Source organism: Microtus oregoni, unplaced genomic scaffold, assembly GCF_018167655.1.
Source record: "Microtus oregoni isolate MIOR12 unplaced genomic scaffold, Mior012 000001F_ref0000356, whole genome shotgun sequence".
Taxonomy (NCBI): Eukaryota; Metazoa; Chordata; class Mammalia; order Rodentia; family Cricetidae; genus Microtus; species Microtus oregoni.
Window position 1 is genome coordinate 89,628,707 of NW_024543060.1, and position 19,403 is coordinate 89,648,109.

The following is a 19,403-nucleotide window of genomic DNA, read 5'->3' on the forward strand; positions in this document are numbered from 1 at the left end:
AGGTGGGAATAAAAATGATTATCTTAGTATATTTTTCCCTTTCAAGTCTTAGTGAAAATTAAGAGAGAAGCCAGGCTCACATGGTATAATTTTCATTTATTTATTTTATCACCCAGAAAGCCCCGTGCGCTGCTGAGTCGGCACAGGCATCTGTCCGTCGGACAGAAAAGAACAGGAAAGCGCACGAGGCTGCAGCCGAATTTAGAAAGTTAGAGGTGCTCGCATCTGCCACACGAGATGGACAGGAGATTCCTTCCAGCAGGCGAGGGAGCAGAGCGCAGACAACAGATGGGAGAAAGGTCCCAGAGCTGTCAGGTTTCAGCATCCTTGTGCCGAAGAAGGGAGGCGCCAACGTGATTGATGTCCGGCGGCTGTATAAAAGCCTTCCTATCCCTGCAGCTGCTTGTCACACCGACCCGCAGACCCGCTCGGTCTCCCTGCTCTTCTTGGAGTTTCTGTCAACTGGTGCTGGAGGGAGAAAACTCTTGGGAGAGTAACCTTTTATTGCGGTCATGCCAGAACCCACTAAGAAAGAGGGTAAGAACACCCATAAATCTGCTTGTTTATTTTGATGTTTATTTTCAGAGAGTTATCTGACTTTTTTAAAAAGCAAACTCTAAAACAATAGCCTTCCTGGGATGCAAAGATAAAGATCTTGAGTGTGAACAGGCCAGAAGAAAAATATAAGACTGTATAATCGCCCGAGAAATACCTGATAAAGTTTATAAAGCGATATTGATTCCAATGAGTACATGAAAATTCTATTCTTCGATTTTAAGAGGTCCTTAAAACGCTTAAATCAAAGATACTGACTGCTTGTGAAGAGGCTGCATTTCCAAGCTTAGTTTTTCCGCTTTGTTTCTGCAGTGTGCAGGGCTGGGGGCGTGGGCTGCCCTCGCAAACACTTCATAACTTTGGTCAAGTCTTGGAATGAGAATGTGATGTTATTTGTAGGGTTACTATTTCCCCCCACAGGAAGGTATTTAAAATAAACAGACGGATTTGATTGCTGCCTAGGGGGCTCGGCTTTGAAATTCTTGCTTGAAAAGAAAATCTCTATGATTATGGTGGGTAGATTGTACTCTCTGGGTGCTGCTGTATTCAGTTTCAAAACATGTAGCCTTAAAAAAAAAACAATTAAGAATAAGAAAAGAAAAGCAAGGAATAGTTTTTATTAGAAGAAAATTGTCTCCTCTCTATAAAATATCAATATTTTAAATTGCTAATTAATAATGTAAACAAACTGGTGTTAGTGATTGTGAAAATGCATGTTCATCGCACAAATATATTAACTAATTTTTAATAGAAGCATCTTTTATAAATATTACCTCATTCTCTGGTTTCTCTTCGGATGATATAAATCTTTCGTCCTTTACTGAGGATTAGAGAGAAGAATACCTTTGAGTTTCAAGCCAAGATTTTGACTAGCCAAGATTTTGATGTTTTGCTTCTTTGGGACTAATGCAAAATATAAATATTTAAATCAAATCAGTTGCATTGGGGCTGTTTACTCTTACTTTTTTCTTCTCTGCAGATAAAAGCACACTTGCACGCATGCCCAGATACATGCACACAAGATTAACAGAGAACATCAAAAAAATATTTTTCATTTTTAATTCTTAAAAGTGCTTGTTACCGTTACTTTGAAGAACTTTGCAAAAGAGGCCACTCGTTGAACATGAAGTCGAGATACTAAGCAAACAATGAAGAGGCTTTTAAGTATTTTTCTTTATGTAATTAGGTAGTGGGTGCTGACAGGTCGGGGTGATCAGTTACAGGTCGGCCCTACTTAGTGGCAGAGAGCATTGATGGATGAAGTCTTCCTCCCGAAATAACCACAGCAAATGCATGCATTATTATGGGAACTTAATCCCAACGGTGGGGACGTGTGTCTACCTCCTGCTGAAGTGTCTTATTTGTGATGCAAATGATTTACATGTGTATTAAATGTCCCCTTTATCCCATGGGTCGCTTGACTCTTTGGGAGGCTTCCTTGGGTGAAACGCCTTTTATGATTCTGAAGTGAAAACAGAAGATTATTTTAATTATTCTGAGTTCATTTGCTGTTTGCCATTCCAGCTGAGAATGGCAAGGAAGCTGGAAGGAAGGTTCCAGGCTGCAGGACCAATAAAGTGAATTAGATGATTCCATTGGGAAGGTTAATAAGTAAGGTTCCAGGCTGCAGGACCAATAAAGTGAATTAGATGATTCCATTGGGAAGGTTAATAAGTAAGGTTCCAGGCTGCAGGACCAATAAAGTGAATTAGATGATTCCATTGGGAAGGTTAATAAGTAAGGTTCCAGGCTGCAGGACCAATAAAGTGAATTAGATGATTCCATTGGCCGGGCGCAGTGGAGTGTCGTGTTTGGTTTGGTCACTTGATCAACTCTATTCTACATTTAGAGGGAATGAAATTATAGACCTAGGAAGACGACAGTATATTTCTTCTTCTCATATATATTTATACTATATATTTTAAACATTTGAGAAATAAATCTGCACGAATACTAAAGTCTCCACGAGTTTCTTTTGCTATCAAAGTCCTTTCGACAGTCTGTGTGGGAGCCACTCCGCCCAAGACAGTAATTTTATACCCATAGATTCTTTGCTTAGTTTAGATTTGGATGATGGGAAGTGACATCCCCCAAAAGCATCACTGATATATTTAAAACCCATCGAGGAAGTCCAGAGATTTCCTCTTTTGAATTCCCTTACCAGCAGAACTGATTGCTAAAGGAAACATGTCCCGACTTTGTCTCCGTGAATGTGCTGCTTTTGACAACCACATCCGAGAGAATGTGGTAATTCCTGTACCGCCTCTGACGCAGCTACACCCCGCCGACGATTTAGTGTTAACTACGGTTGTCTGTGTTCCATCGAAGCCGCCCTCTGAAAGACAGTACCAAGAATAAAGCACACCATACTTCAGAACGACTTTATAGATATTCACCCAAAGAAGCAGTTCCTCCAGCCTTGGGGATCTTCCCTCTCCTTCCCTCGGGGGACGCCATGCCCCAAAGGCCTGGACTACTGCTCTGAACCTTGATAGGATCTGGCAAAGGGACTGAGTTTTCAGCACCTAACAGTGCAGAGGACATCTCACTTAGGCCTAATTCTGGGACTCTCATGTCAGTTCATCAGGGAGCGGGCTTTTCTCAGGAAGAGGAAGACAGGTGCAGCTCTTGACCTCAAGGAGGAAGCCTAGGGCCAAGAATTAGTCTATATGAAAATATTTTGCCTATCTCAAGGACTCCATTTGGAAGCAGAAAGCATCTTTTTCCGTGGGTGGCGCTGGGGGTCAAATCCAGGGCCTCATGCATGCTGGGTGTGTGCTCTGCTGTCGAGCTACGACTCTGCACCGAACAGGAGTGGCTTCTTTGCACGGTCTTCTCGGCATTCCACCAACTGCATATGCATTCTGACAACTGGATTATTCATCCCATGGACCTCTCTTACACTGTGCGTTCATATAGAACCTGAGGTCGTTATGTTTCTCTCATCGGACGGTGAGAGAAGATGCTGAGGAGGCTTCAGTTGTTAGGAATCTCCCAGGGTGCCTTGCTAGTGGATTTATTTAGTATCAACTCTTAATTAAGCACCTCTGTGCCCCATCTCAGACGGGTACATAAGGTGGCTCCAGGCATTCAAGGGTAATTCTGCGCTGGGTCCTAGCATGGAAAGAAATTAGTCTGCTGCTGGAAAATTTTCTTCTTCCTGTCAGGAAGAAACTATCAACCTGAAATTAAGAAAAGTCAATAATGCTTCCTCTTGGGATAGAATCTCTATTAGTTTATGATAATTCGGGGTTGGCGAGGTGACTCAGCAGGCAAAGGCCCTTGCAAGCCTGACAGCCTTAGTTCCAACTGTGAGACAGACCCACATGGTGAAAGGAGAGACCCGACTCCTTCAAGCTGTCCTCTGACCTGCACATGCTCACAGTGGCACACATAGACACAGACACACACAGACATGACTCCTTCAAGCTGTCCTCTGACCTGCACATGGTCACAGTGGCACACATAGACACAGACACACACAGACATGACTCCTTCAAGCTGTCCTCTGACCTGCACATGCTCACAGTGGTACACATAGACACAGACACACACACACAGACACATAGACAAACAGACACACAGACACATAGACATACAGATGCAAACACACACAGACACATACAGACATACGCATACAGACACACTGAATAAAATGCAATAAAAATGTAAAAATAATAAAATAACCCTTAAACACATACAAATTAGTGTACCTCTACAGCATGTAAAAATGGAAGCCACTAAGCCTGGCTCTTTAGAATCTGCATGTAGCAGCTAACCGTTAGATTCCCTGCAACCCTGAAAAATTATTTTGCCACTCATTAAGTCAAGGCCTCAACATGAATTTCACTTTTATCTTGTCATATATAGGGGGTTATTGTATTTCGCATGCATAACTCATCAGAAGAAATCAATAGTTCCTTTGGGTCCTATGCATAGATCATAACACCTATTGGAGTCACATTCATGGTGGATCCTTTCTGGAACACTCAAGACGCGGGACAAACACAGTCATTTAGGACTGCAGTGGTAAAGGTGGATTCTGATAACTTCCGGAATCAAAGCCATGGCTTCTCCGCTGCGTCGACATTGGAAAGCACCTGCTCGGTCTCCTTGGGTCTTTCTCGGTGGGAACAGGAGGAAACATGGTCGCAGAGACATTTTTCAGCCCAGAAGCCTTCCTTACTTCCTCTACTTCTCTTCTGGTCCCTAGAAGGCGTTAAAGTTCTGCGGAGCATAACAACCAATCTGAACCTACACGGGCATCCCTCACCTCTGGCCTGTTTCTTAGCATGCCTCTGGGCTTAGTCACCACCAGAAAAGGAGCAACTGATGGGACGCCACCCTCTCGTGTTTACTCACTGACCTTCAGTTCCCACGGGCCCCTGGGTGTCTTATTTGAAGTCCCCAAATAAACTTGATTGGGGGAAGCTAATGATTTATAGGAAACAAGCTAGAATAGAGGAGAAAGGAGGCAGTTTTTTTTTTTAGATCAAGTTTTTGTCCATCTCTGCATGATCACGTAGGTCAAATGAACGTGGGGTGTACAAGCTGTTCTGTTAGGTGTGTTGGGTCGGCCCGGGCCTATGCTCCCTGTGTTCGGGAGGCTGAAACAGGAAAATGAAGACACCAAGGCCAGCTTGGGCTTCTGAGTAAGATGCTGTCTCAAAGAAGATGGTATATGAATGACAAGAAGAAGACATATCAACAAGTACTGTAGCTCAGAATAGAGCTTTCACAGTGCAGGCTCGGGCTGTCTGTGTATGGGGGAGTGCTCTGGGGAAATGCACCAGGGGAAATGCCCGGGGGAAACGCACCAGGGAAACGCACCCTGGAGAGGCTTAATGCCCTGCAGAATTCTTCTTCCTCAGTGCCTGCTTTTATGACTGTCATACTGCACCTATGGGGAGAAGAATATAGGAACGGGCGATACTTTCCTCTCAAGCACTCTAAATAAAACGCTTTGAAAAAACTATAGAAAAAGAAACTGCATCCTTGTTTCTCATCCACTGAGTCTGAAGAAGCCTCCCTCTTGCTTCCAAGGCATTTCGAATAGCAGGGAAGTCAAGAGCAGGGTTTGGTAGAACAGTCAAATGCCCTGCTTGTCTGGCAAGCTTGGGAAAGGGAGGCTGTCAAGGATTTGGGTTTTCTTGGTGGCTTGCTTTATTTATGGCCTGAGATGTGACTCTGGCCTTGAAACACGTTCGTCTTCGTGTGAACAGCGTCTCTCTAGGTAGCTCATGCTAGCCTCGAATCCACGGTCCTCTCTCCTCCGTCTCTTCAGTACTAGAAGTACAGGCCAGCATCATCTGTTCTGGGTCTCAGACATTTACTTTCAGGGTCCCTAGGCACACACAGCCTACAGTGATTACTTGCTGATAGCAATTTTAAAGTCCGTTCATGCTGGAATAAGCTACCCAAACTGAAGTCACTTCCAAATAAATAGTTTCTGTAAAAATCTGAATGAAACAGTCTTCTGCAATACTCTCGCAAATCTATTCTAATTTTAAGTCTCAGGGATCTATGAGAAGCAGCAACTGAAATTAAGATATTGCTATTCTTTTACAGACGTAGGAAGCATTGCTTGTTCTTTTTCCTTAAATTTCTTATGACCGGTTTATTTTAAGAATGTCAATTTAGTCTTTTGGGACCTATAAAGAAGACTTTAGAATTATGAAACGTTCCCATTTTTTCCTAAGCTCCGTCCTAAGTACCTCTGTGAAGCATCCATTCAGTGACACCAAGTGCTCTTGACCATCGTTCTGTGCTAACTCTAGGCCACATCTCTAGGTATACTTGTGTGTGTTAGATGAGTTTGTTTTGTTTTTCTGAGACCTTTGATTGGTTCAGAGTTCTGCGTCCTGGAGAAGTTCAGTAGCTGCCCAGGAAGACAGTTACTTAATTGTGTGTTCTGAGTGAAGTAAATTGTGAAAAGTTTAGTTTTTTTTAAGAGCCATTTCCTTAAAATTGAGAACACAGTGATTAACAAAGATCAAACTATGAGAAAGAACCAAGACGTTGCCATTTAATTTCCCAGAGGCAGCAAATTATTTCATAAACAGAAAGAGAATATGACCCCTGTCCCCATAGACTTTTTACTTTTTTATTTTTAGCAGACAGCCCCCCTAAATCAAAGTGATAATACTGTCTTGTCCCGCCCAGGTCTGTTCTGGGAGGACAGGGTCAGCTTTAACTTACAGAGACTACGTTTGCATAGCTCCACAGACAGACAGGGTGTTCTCATTCACAGGGCAGCGCTCTCGGAGTCTCTGTGTGCGTTCAGAACCAGTCTTTAGACCTGTCTCACTGCGGCAGGTGCGGCTGGCTGACTTGGCAGAGAGCGGAGGAGGCTCACTCGTCCCAAGCTCGTTTCTCTCTCTTCAAATGCGCTCACAAGAAACTGACAGTAATCTGACTTACTCTGTGCCTTTCAAGTTTAAATCCACTTTGATGAGACTTTTGCCCTTTTATGCTCCCAAGAATTTTTTTGTAGGCCAGTTTGGCACTCAAATGTAATATCCAAAGTTATACTGCAAGTCAGGTGCTAGGTCTTACAGTTAGTTTTATCAGTTTTTTTTTTTGACTTGTGTTTATCTATGTAGGCTAAACACTGTTCTTTTCTTTTTTTCTTATTTTTTTTTTTTCAAAATCATCCGAGTTGTCTCCAGGTAGCATTAAGCCTCTTCTTAATTAAAACTCACTAGGAATTTTTTTTTACTTATATTGTTGCCTTTTATAAAACTCACACAGAAGTTGGTGTTCTATTTTTATCCGAAGTTATTTTTTTATAGTATTTTAGTTTATTATGTTTGTAGCTAGATGTCTTTAAGATTGTCCTGTATAAATTTAGTCTTTTAAAATACATCTTAAATAATATTCTTACTAAACATTACTGCATGATACCCTCGGGACATGAGAGCTTAAATTCTTCCTGACCCATGTACTGAGTTCCATATACTTTTTATGCCTCGGTTCTCTCCTGTCTAAAATGTGATTAAAATCATACCGGGCTCACAGGGTCTTTGCAAAAATGGAAATAAATCAGGTAAAGTGTTGGAGAAAGACCCACCGCATAGCAGGACGGCAAACAGTGAGCCCAGAACTGGCTAAGACATTAAACACCAAGCATGTGATCAAAGTTTGTAGTCCCAACAGCGTAGGCTGTGAGCCACAGCTTCCCCAGCCTTTGTCAATATTTATAACACAGGACCAGATTTATAACACGTGATCAGATAAAGGCTGTCTTTTGGCTTTGTTTTAGGTGTGTTTTGCTTTTGTTTATTTTTGTTTTTGAAACTGAATCTTACTAGGTAACTTTAGCTAGCCTGGGTTTTTTTTTTTTCCCCCTTGGTAGAGCCCTGGATGGCTTTGACCTTGGCAGCCCTCTGGTCTTTGTCTCTCAAGTGCTGGGTTGACAAGGAAGACTAGCACGTGATGATGCCATTTTCACCTGAGAGCAGGAATGTTTAGGATGATCATTGCTGTCACCAGGAGTAGGCCCTGGTGAAGTGAAGCATCTTAGTTGTAACTCAATTCAGATTTTTTTTTTAAAAGGTCTACACCACAGGGTCTCTGTTGTGTTCCCACTGAAATGTATGGTGTGGGGGGGTCTACGGCTGTCAGAAAGAAAAGACATCGAGCTGTTTCTTTATTGTGCCATTGTGTGTGTGTGTGTGTGTGTGTGTGTGCGCGCGCGCGCGTGCATGCGTGTGGCAGAGGAGGTGGTGGTTATGGTGGTATGACCTTTCCCATTTGGATGAAAGCGTCATCTTGAATTGTTTGCCTATAACTGTATCTGTCGCCAACAGTTGTGACTTGGGTTTGAGGGCACTGGCTTTCTCTACACAGAGCTGCCTTCCTGACTCTGAATTTTCCTCAGGTAATTAATTACATAAAGAGATAGTCTTGACCGCACGTGTATGCGATGGTTAGCAAATCGAGAGCCACTGTGTTTGTTATTCTGGAATAGTCTTTTTATGACCCCCCATCTGGTATCAGGACTCTCTTTCCTCTATTCTTAAAGTCACCCAGAGTGAGCCCCAGCGGGCACTTGAGAAAGGTCTTGAAGAGGTTTATCCCACCACATCTGACTACAGAGGGAGTCAATAATGCAGACCCCAGGGAAAGGCACAGAAAGGGAACCTAAAGAGAAAAATATTAGCAATACTCATCGCTTGTGAAATTATCTTTTGATGTGCACTCAACTCTTTCAATTTCTTCAAGTTGAGTCCAGCTTTAGCCAATGGCTGCCCCTATCCGGGTCATTCTGACCCTTATTTCTTTGTCTTTGGACACAGGAGATAAACAAGACATTGTCCTGGGTGAAACATCTTGTGCCCGTTGCTACGTAAAATCTTGCAGTTGTTGTAGATATAAAAAAAAATGCCCATATCTTCATTCTCTTTCATTGTGGAATGGCATCATGAGTTGAAACATATAAAATTCAGACAAAAACACAAGCTAACTGAGGGGTTAAAGAAAGCCCTGTGCATTCAGGGATCTCCCATCAAGCTGAGGTGTGAGTCACTGAGGTCTTCAGGATCCAGGCACTTCAGCTTTGACTCTTGGAGTGCAATTCTCAGCGAAGTGTGGCCACAGCAGACAAATCTGGATTGCATGGGCTATGCACATCGTTTTAAAGAGAGGCTCTGTCTGCAGTGCTAAGGGGTTCGCTTTGTTCTAGAACCTGCTAATCTTTACCACTCCGATCAATACTGGTGGGAAACATTTCTAAAATGTAACACATCTGTGCTTCAAAACAAATCTCTGCATTTTAAAAGTGAATCAGTGGGATCTCGGTGTGGTGCTATAATTCTGAGGTAGAGGCAAGGGCCAACCTTGGCTGCGCAGTGGGTGTAGGGTCAGCCTGGGCTGCACGAGATTCCATCTCAGAAAACATAATGAAAACATAGAGCACGGGGGATGAGATTTAGCCTTGCCTTGTGTTACAGACACTGTAGAACATGTTGTCCCAAGAATCCAAATGACTGTCTTTATGGAATCAATACCGAGTCATTAGCAGCTTTCCCGTCGTTCTTGGCTAGAAGGTTGCCGTTGATCGTCCTGCCTGTCACTGGATGAACCCTCCCCACCTCCTGCTTTAGGCATTCAGGGCGATGGGTCTCACTGCTGAGGGTTTAGTGCCACCTTGGGAACGGCCAGCCTTTAAGAGAGCGTTTACTCTCAAGCCCTGCAAACACAGGGTAGTTGCCCAAGGGTGAGCACCCGCTTTGGTCTCTTCTGTGCTCACACTAGGCTGTGTACAGTTCAGGAGCTCAGCGAAGGACACTCGGGGAGCTTGATGCAATGTGTTTCTTCCCCAGTGGCCCGGGTCCTTTGCAGCTCAGCAACTGTTATCTGGCTAAGAGAATGGCCAGGCAGATGAATTTTCGAGGCGACCATATTGGGCCATACACTTCTTTTGTCTCTATCATTGTGCTCATAGAAAAGCAAGTTACTACCCCCAAATTCAATTTATAGTTTTGTTCTTTTGAGGCAGGGTCTCCCTACATGGACTCCCCTAGAACTTGCTATGTAGACCAGGCTGGCCTTGAACTCACAGAGATTGACCTGCCTCTGCCTCTTGAGTACTGGGATTAAAAGAGTGTGCCTCCATGTTTGAGTACTTTTTTGAAAATATTTTTTATTTTACTTGTCTGAGTATTTTGTCTGCATGTGTATCTGAGCACCACAGGCAAGCAGAAGAGGGTTGTCAGCTTCCCGAGAACTGGAGTTCCAGTTGTGAGTCACATGTGCAACCAGGTCCTCTGTAAGGACAGCTTCACAGTTTTGTCAGTCAAAGCTCCAAATGAAGTATAGAACATGAATTTATTCACAATAAAAAGACCTTACCCAAAAATAGTTTTATTCTCAGACACATATTTGGCATATATATTCAAATATATATTTACTTAGGCTTGTATCTTGCTATGTTGCCAAGGCTCAGGCAATCCCCCACCCTCAACCTCAGAAGTGACTAGGGCGGCAGGCACACCCTTCTTAGTTATTGAAGGCACTGGCCAGTTTTTGATTGTTATTTTTGAACAAATGAAAAAATCAAAAGATGTTTCAAACATGTAAATACATAAACACACGTGTTATTAGCTGTCAGAATGCTGATGTCATCACATCTTGTGTGTCCTTTGGAAAACTTCACTACTTATGAGAGAATGTGAATGAAAAAGATGCAAACGGTGTCTTAAAATTACAGAAAAAAACCCTGATATTCTAGACTCTCTAGAAGAGGCTTGGGGGCTCAGGAATCCCAGCCCATACTTTGAGAACTATTACCATAAATCAATGCTTGTTCACTTTTTGGTGACCGTAACTAACATAGTCAATATTTCCCAGGATGGTAAGGCGCATGTCTCGGTGCAAACCATCTTTTATATTGAGGCCGCTGTCCAGGGGGATGAGGTTCCAACTGGAGCAAGGACACAGTGCCAGAGCCCACTGTCAACAAATGCCCAGTGCCTTTTTAATGGGAAAAGAAAGAGGATTTGCTGTTACCACAAGTGACCTTATTATAGTAGGCTAGGTAAACTCAACATCTTGGATGTTTACAATTTATAAAATAGATGCTTTTTTTTCCATTTTGAACACAGAATGTTACCTCAAGAATAAGAAATACAGGCCAGCAAGGTTGCTCAGCAGGTAAAGGTACTTGCTACCAAGCCTGGTGACCTGAGTTTAATACCTGGGGCCCGTGTGGTTGGCAGCTGCCCGCTGACCTCCACATGCACACTGTGGTACCTGTGCATGCACAGGTATGCACACGTGCACGCACACATCCAATGTGTGTTTAAATAGTACAAATGATAATTAAATCTGAACACGGTGGGCCCCTCTTGTAATCCCAGCATTCATGAGGTGGATACGGAAGGAGGTCAAGGCTAGCTTGGTCTACACAGTGAGGCTCTGTCGCAAAAGTAAACAAATAAGCCATGCCATTTGTCCCCAAAGTCATATCACCAGAGGATGGCTTTGGAGGATTTGTTTTTCAAAAGTGCCCCTGGTGGGGTGCAGAATAGAAGTCGGAAAAGACATGTAGTCACAGCAATCAAGGAGAGAAACTTCTTATGTGTTCTTTCTGCCTTCTCTGCACCCATGTCGTGTGATTAATTATGCCCTCCATAATATAAAAAACGAAGTGAAATTCTAGCTGAGGCACCTCAGAATACTTCTAATGATAATGTATTGTTTAAGTATATTAGAATATAAGATACAATGATGTAATAATAGTTTCATGACGTGAAGCTGGTATGACAGCTTTTCAAAGAGAGAACTTGGCTGACTTACGTCACGTTAATGGACAGACACATAAGGCCAGAGCACTTGATTGATACCACCAAGAGTTAAGATCCCCCACCTCCCACGTTACTGACCACAGAACCCTTGGCACTGAAAGCGGAAAGGGCTTCCACTGGAGAAAGTCATACCATTTATGGAGTCTCTGTTCCCGGTGTTTCTTTAGCAGCTGAGGGCCACGTACCAGGCCATCTCATCGCTGCCACCGGTGCCCGTCAGTTAGACTGCCCGGGCACAAGCTGTGCAGGCACGCCATTGGTGGCATACCTGTGCTTTTTACAGTAGGTGACCGTAGGAAAAATCCACCAGAAATAGATCAAGCTTTTGAAAGCATTTCAGCACTGCAGAGGAAGGGAGGGCTATTAGGAATCAGAAAAGATGAAAGGCCAGTCGCCCTGGTCTAGGAAGCCAGAAGTTAGTTTCGTTGCTGCTGCAGAATCCCACTCATTTTCATGTTGTTCACTAAAATATTTGGGCTCCCCCCCCAGCTATTTCCTATCCTTTCTTCTTCTTCTTCTTCTTCTTCTTCTTCTTCTTCTTCTTCTTCTTCTTCTTCTTCTTCTCCTTCTCCTCCTCATCCTCCTCTTCTTCTTTTTCATTTTCTCCTCCTCTTCCTCATCCCCTTCCCCCTCACTCCTTTCTCCTCCTTCTTCTATTTCTTTAGCCAAGTACATAACCCTGCTTTTCCATACCACCTTGTAGGCACGTTTTCTGGTAATGATGGATACAGAGAGAGGGGACAAATAGCTGCCTTTATCCAGCTGGGCCACAAAGCTCAGACTTCATCTTTTGGCTTTTAAGTACGCAGACGTTTAGTGGCATCACTAGTCTGTATCTGTTTGCTTGTTCAAGATTCAGAGTTTACCAAAGGACTTGCCACTTGGCCATCACTACACAGGGAACCAGATATCAACATACCTGCCAGGGCAGACCGAGGGGTATTTGCCTAGACGTTGATGGGACAGGATTCTTGGTTCTAGTGGCCTTTCCAGCCTGAATTTTAAATGGGGCAGATTCCTTAGAAAGGGAAGGGGTGCGCTGTTCCTGAGAGCCAAAGCCCCAGCCGCACTTGCTCTCCTGCCCTTGTTAAGAAACGCAAGACGTGTGCTGACAGTAAGATGAAATCTAAAAGATGGGTTTGGGCGGATGCCTGGGAGCCTGGGCCAGCAGGAGGGCCAGCAATGGAAGACATAGTGTTCCCTGTGGGTAATGCAGCCGAAGAAAGCTGCCCACAGAGCGCCAGGGGACGGTTCTGGATTTCTTGGCAGGCAGGAGAAGGGGCTTTTGTGCGGGCAGGCGCTGCGTGCCAGTCAGCTATATTTACGGAGCACCTGCCGTGTGGAACTTGGAAAGGAAGAGAAGACGGTCCTTGTCCTCAAGAAGCTTGTGACCAAAGAGGGAAGAAAGGTGCCCGGCTACTGTAAATGTTTTAGCATTTGCAACCATCTTTGAAATGGGAGAGAAACGGGTGACCTTTAGGGTCCAAGCTGAGCCCTGGTGCTCAAAACTGTGGGCTGTGGGCCCGCAGGAGCAGCCGTGCCTACAAGCCTGTTAGAAACGCAGAACTCTGCACTTGGCACCGACCTCCAGTCAGAGTCCGTGGTTGGGTTGGATCCTGTGCACACGGCAGTTTCTAAAGCTCCAGAGTCCATGGAAGTAGTGAGTCCTACATGTTGTAGAACAGAAAGACAAGGAGCAAAAACTGCAATACTAACAGATAAATCATTTACCAGGAGTTCCTTAAGGGTGGACTCTCCTCCCTCAGCCACTTTCTTGAGCCTTTTATTATTATTATTATTATTTATTTTATTATTACTATTAATGAATGATTGCCATAGAAGCATTCAGTGACTTTGGGGTGTGTGCAAATGATTTTAGTGGCAAGACTGAGCATGACAGGGTCTGTCTGAGACAAAGACATGAGAGAGAGAGAGAGAGAGAGAGAGAGGCATCATTATAGGTAATGTTAAAGGACACCCCACAGGGGCGCTGGAACTTCGGGAATGATTCACTTTCCAAATCAAGCCAGCTTGGCTATCACCACTCCTGGTCACCTATTACCTCCAAGTTACACATGGCCCCAGAAATGACAGGGAGGTCCCCCCCTCCCCGCTTCCCCTTCCTGTTTCAGCATAATCGGTGGCTGGTTGCTGATTGATCCCCTTACCAGACTTGTGGACTGCAATGCTAACCATGTGAATTGTACTCAATTCAGCAGTAGTTTCCATTTTACAGTTAGGGTGCATCGGGCAAGCACGTCCGCGCCGCTCCTCACTCCCTACCCCAGTTCCAAACAGCGGGCAGCCCACGGTCCAGAAAATTAGACAACTCCTCAGCAGGTGGCACAGGTAGACACCTGTTTCTTGTTCAGGAGCGGCCAAGGACAAACAATGGTAATTAAGACCAGCAAGTGTTGACGCGTGTAGCGAGTGAGTCTGCTACCTCACCCCTTCCTGCCACCCTCCCCGAGGTGGAGGCTCTGCTGTTAGTTCCAGTTCCTCCTAAGGAAACTGAGGCACGTTCCTAAGAAGTTGCGTGACCTTAACAGTGACTGATGTGAAGGAAGGTGAAGTAATAATATTGGACAAGTCCGTCAGCTTATTTCTTCTGCCTCCTTCAGAGCACCCGAGAAAGGAAGAGCCGGCCCTGCCACAGAGCATGGACTCTTGGTTAGCCTGATGGGAAAGGAGGTATGGATGGAGCCTTGCTTCCTTCTAGATCCTTCTCTGCATGAACTGCGGGGCCTGACAGGGTTTCAGTTTCCATGTCGAAAGGGGGTGATCGTAGGTAGGGACATACTAGCGTTAAAAATGTCGACATAAGTTAGTCCTAAATACAACAGGAGTCAGCAAGTTGCTGTTTGCGTGTTGACTGCAAAGCGACGGGCTTTCTGTGTTCTTTCGAGGGCGCATTTCCTCCCCAAACAGACAACTTTCGTTTCCACTTCATGCGAATGTCTTAGCATTCATGTCCTGAAACGTCTCCACAGTTTGGACAATCGGCTACAGCTGGCTGCTCGGACACTGGCCTCCGGATTAGAGGCGGTTGAATTAAAGTTCTTAAATTCCCATTTTTTAAAAATATTATAAAGTAAGCTTTTTATTAATTAAAAATAGATATTTCATACAAAATTTAAAAATTCAATTAGATAACATAAAACAAAACAAAAAATCATGTAGGTAAAAGTCAAATCATTTTTAAACTCTATGTTAGGAGTTTTTTTTTGTGTGTGTGTGTGTGTGTGTGTGTGTGTGTGTTTTGTCCTGTGGCATTAGGCATGGATCCTTCAGACACAATGGAGATGGATAATTTGTATTCAGAGTGCGTTTACGGCTCCAGCATCCAAGACGATTCTAATTAATCTGGATAGAATTCACCCGAGGCCCCACTTGGGATCTGAAAGAACTCTAGCTGTCCTTAGGAAACGCACCTTGTGCTGTGTGTGGTAATGTGTGCTTGGGGTCCCAGCACTCCGAAGGCTGAGGCAGAAGGATTGTAATGTGTTCGAGACTGGCCTGGGCTACACAGAAAGTCTGAAGCTAGCCAGAGCTACAGAGAAAGATCTGTTCTCAGCCACAAAGCTGGGAGCATACTATCAGGCTGATACAGCTTAAAAGCTTTTACACGGCCGCCCACGAAGCCTTTCTTCATTCTTTCGCTACTTAGTTTCCTATATGTTTAATGTGTTTTCAGTGATAAGTGGAGACGCCAGGGAGGTAGACAGCATCCCTGTTTATATTTATTTGGGGACAGTAGATACAAGAACACCAAGACTGCTAGAAAATAATTAAATCATAGTTGATAAGTAGGATATTATGATGTGGTCACAGAATGCCGGGGGTTGGGGGGATAGGGAAGAACAGGATGTTACAGCCCAGAGGGCTGACGAAGGAGCCAGAAAGACCTGCAAAGCCTATGCCAGGAAAACAGTGAGGTAGGTAGACCAAGTCAGATCCCACCTAGTTCTGTTTTCATAGTCACAGGAACAGCGGCAGGCTCACTGGGGAAAAGAACAAGACAGTGACCTTCAGAGACAGGAAGGCCAGAGGATGGACAGAGACTAGAACTCTGGAATAGGATGGTCACAGTTGCACAGTGCAAGGAAGAATGAGAAAATGTAACAGTGGCCAACATGAGTGCCAACCTGGAGAGAGCAGTCCTAAGTGTCAGCCCTAAGCCAATGGGCAAGAGACCTCGGGTAGAATAGTGGGATGGGACTCAGGAGTACAAGAAACAGCTTCTGCATTCGTGAGGAGGAAGGATAGGGAGACAGAGAGCACAGGCTGTAGAAAGAGTCAGGAAGAGCTTCCTTGGGCATGGTGAAGTCATGACTCCGACCAAAAGATAATGTGTCAGAGAAACTGGCTTCTCCCCACTCTGGTCCTAGGATACTCCTCTGTGTGCCTCGGCCAGAGCCAATACTAGGTTTCCATTCCCACACTCGGATCTCTGGAAATGAAAAGGCCGAGGCTTTCATCTCCCTGTGGATGACAGCAGCCTTAGTGATCCTTTCCATGGCGTGGTGAGATGTGTGAGATCCTGTCAATGTCCTCTAAAGGGACATAAGTCTTCACTGTGCCTGTGAATGACCTCACATCCCACCACGTTAACTTCTTCTAGCGTGTAAGGCTATACACCTCTTCTCCTTTGCTATCTATCTATCTATCTATCTATCTATCTATCTATCTATCTACCTATCATCTTCTCCCTCATTAACAACTATAAAATACTTACTGGTCTCTAGAATATTTGAAAAATTTTTCAGACAAGTAAGTTAACAAATTGAAGTTTATATCAGGTACAAAATATGATGTTTAAAAAAGACATTGTGGCACCCCACTTCTTGCATTGCTCATTTTCTGATTTCTGCCAATGGTATAATTAATTTGTTTTTTTTCCTAAACCCATTCCATTTTGCATATGCTAAAGTCCTGTGCATTCCCACAGCCAATCTGCTGGGAGGCACCCTAGACATGGAGAAACACAACGCTCCTAGGATCTCATTATCTGCCTAAAATATGACCATCTCGTCTTTGGGTTTTATTCAATGATCAAGTGAGAAATGCTTTTAAAGGCAGTAGTCTTCAGCAGCAGCTTCTCCTGTTCTAGAATTTAAGCACCCACTTCAGTCACACAGAGCCAATAGCACTCAATTCTTGTGCCCGTGGGAATCCCACGGGACATCCTTATGCTCTTACACCCTGGGGTGAGCCTGTAGCTACTTGGAAATTGTGTGCCCTCTAATAGACAGTCCTGGCAGACTGCACAGCCGCACTGCTCCACACCCCTGCACATGCAAAGCCAGGTGTAAGGTCTCCAACCCTGAGCTTTGGAACTCCTCGGTAAGTGTAGGTGGAAATCTGGGCATGTACAGGCAAAGAAACCATCATGAGGAGGGGTTTGTTCTGTTTCCCAGAGGCCTGGGCTTTGCTTTGTAATGAAATGGAGAAGCTACAGAACCAGAGGGCCTTGTGGTTGTCACCTTTCGGGAAGTGCCCTCATGAGGAAGGACCATCCTGAAGTCACCTCGGGGCCCTTCCTGTGGGTAGCAAGGGAATCTCTTAAAGGGACTTCCTTTCAAGCTCCACAGGCTGTTTGTCACCTGCTGAGTCTTATTTTATCCTCACGCAGCTCTCTGATATCAGATCAATGCCCTGGCCACTTTTCCAGAGTGAGGGAAACAAACTTAGTGGTATTAAGTGGTCTGCACTTGGCTTGGCTGAGGTTTTGTTTGTTTTCACGCTCTAAGAAAGGATTTTGTATATCCCCGGTTATCCTAGAACTCCATATATAGCTAAGATGACACCCAACTCTTATTTTTCTGCCTCTACCTGGAAAAAGGTGGGATCGGAGGGGCGTACCGCCCCTCCCAGCCTTGAATGAACGCCTAAGTGGTGCACATAGCCTGGAACCCCATCTCTCCTGTGCTTTCTCCGGCATCAGAGTGCACTACCTCTATCAGGTCATGTATGCCCTCGACTGGCACATCATACCCATGAAGGAGTGTGCCCAGGGCCTATTGACGCTACCGCTGATCCTCGGTCAGCGAGCACGGGAAATACGGCCGCCAGAGTGGAAAAGCCCTTACCTCTGAGATGTGAGCCTAACACTTCCATTATCTTTTCCATTTCCAGAAAATGAAGTGTCAACCCCAGCCCCTCCCCCAGAAGGTAAGTAAAACCATCCCCTCACGCGTTTGAGCGGTGAACGCTGAAGTCCATCCCAGCATGATTTGGCCTCCGTGGGTGCCGTGAGCTCTAACCTGTTTCCAGCTGAGACACTGGATGACGGTCGGTGGGTGTGCTAAACAGATAACAAAAATAATACAGTGTATTAACGTAATTTGAACAGCGCTTCCTATGTATGGTGGGATCACTTCCAAGTCCTTCCGTTCTGTGCAAATTGCCGCCGGGCCCACGTTTTGTCTCGGTGGAGGCAGAGTATTTATGAAGCTTTCCTGGGTCTAGTAGAAGCGTGCGTTTGCATCTTTCTTGTGACTGTGGAAAACGGATCCCATCTCATCCTGATGCCACTAGCTTCTTAACTTTTTCCATGTCGCCATCTGGCCCCTTCACAAGCTCTTTGGGAAGTTTGAAAGGTTTGGGACCACTGAGGCACAGCATCAGATGTAATGTATTTTCTGGCCTCCCAGATGGGGCGAGGGAATCGCTAAAACTATCCAGTAAAAGTCTTGGTAGGTCTACTACAGCCAGAGACACACGGAGTCTGACTTACATAGGAGAGACCTATGGCTTAGGAAAGAGAAGGGAGCTGAGAGGATCTAAACAAGCCCAAATGATGGCTCAAAACTCAGGGTGGACCTCAGGAATCATTGGTGTGCCTGCTCCTGCCAAGACAAAGAAACCAAAATCGTGCGAAGTGCCCCCAAAGCCCTCAACCCAGGCCAAAAACAAAACAAACAAACAAACAAACCCCAAACCTCCTTCTTGTCACCCTTCCTCCTTCAAGAGGCGACTGGGGAGTCGCTTGGGTTATGCAGAACTCTAGGTGTCTCCCTAACCCTGCAGAAGGATCCAGGGCTTCCTTCCAAACACTGGAAAGATAAAACCCACACTGTACCCAACACGGCCTGGAGTTCTAAATAGAAAACAGTTTCCCGTATTACTGGTGTACAGTCAAATTGAAAATAAAAACAGCCGGCAGAACAATGAGATGAACTTCGCTACTGTACCGGCAGGCTCGCAAGGCTGTAAGAAGGCCTCCCTCGTATGCCAGTTACCTGAGCTGGCAATGTGGTGCGAGCCAAGGGGTGGGAGAGCACCACGGACTGGTCTTGCCCAGTTCACGTAAAACTGCTTAAGACTTCAATTTCTAGTGCTTCTCCCTTCTTTTTGTTTTGCTGGCAATCTATGAGAGAATTCTGCAGCTTTTCTGTCCTGGGGATAGTGTTTATGAAGGCAGATCCAGGACTCGAGCTCTTCACACAAGCCTCTTTCTCTAACTAGGTTACCAGCCTCACTGAAAACTGAAAGAGAAAGGAATACTGCCAAATTTCCAAATGAACGAAACAGGCTCGAAGC

At 44.8% G+C, this 19,403-nt stretch overlaps 1 protein-coding gene across 1 annotated transcript in view; it reads left to right on the forward strand.

Moving 5' to 3' along the window:
* Positions 1 to 512: 512 nt before the first annotated feature.
* The window catches only part of Mybpc1 (myosin binding protein C1), a 78,226-nt gene continuing 59,335 nt past the window's right edge, over positions 513 to 19,403 (forward strand). Inside the window, exons 1-4 of the mRNA XM_041676213.1 lie at positions 513 to 537; positions 2,723 to 2,900; positions 17,806 to 17,903; positions 17,997 to 18,032. Coding sequence (XP_041532147.1) covers positions 513 to 537; positions 2,723 to 2,900; positions 17,806 to 17,903; positions 17,997 to 18,032 — 337 coding nt within the window. The remainder of the gene's footprint in view (positions 538 to 2,722; positions 2,901 to 17,805; positions 17,904 to 17,996; positions 18,033 to 19,403) is intronic.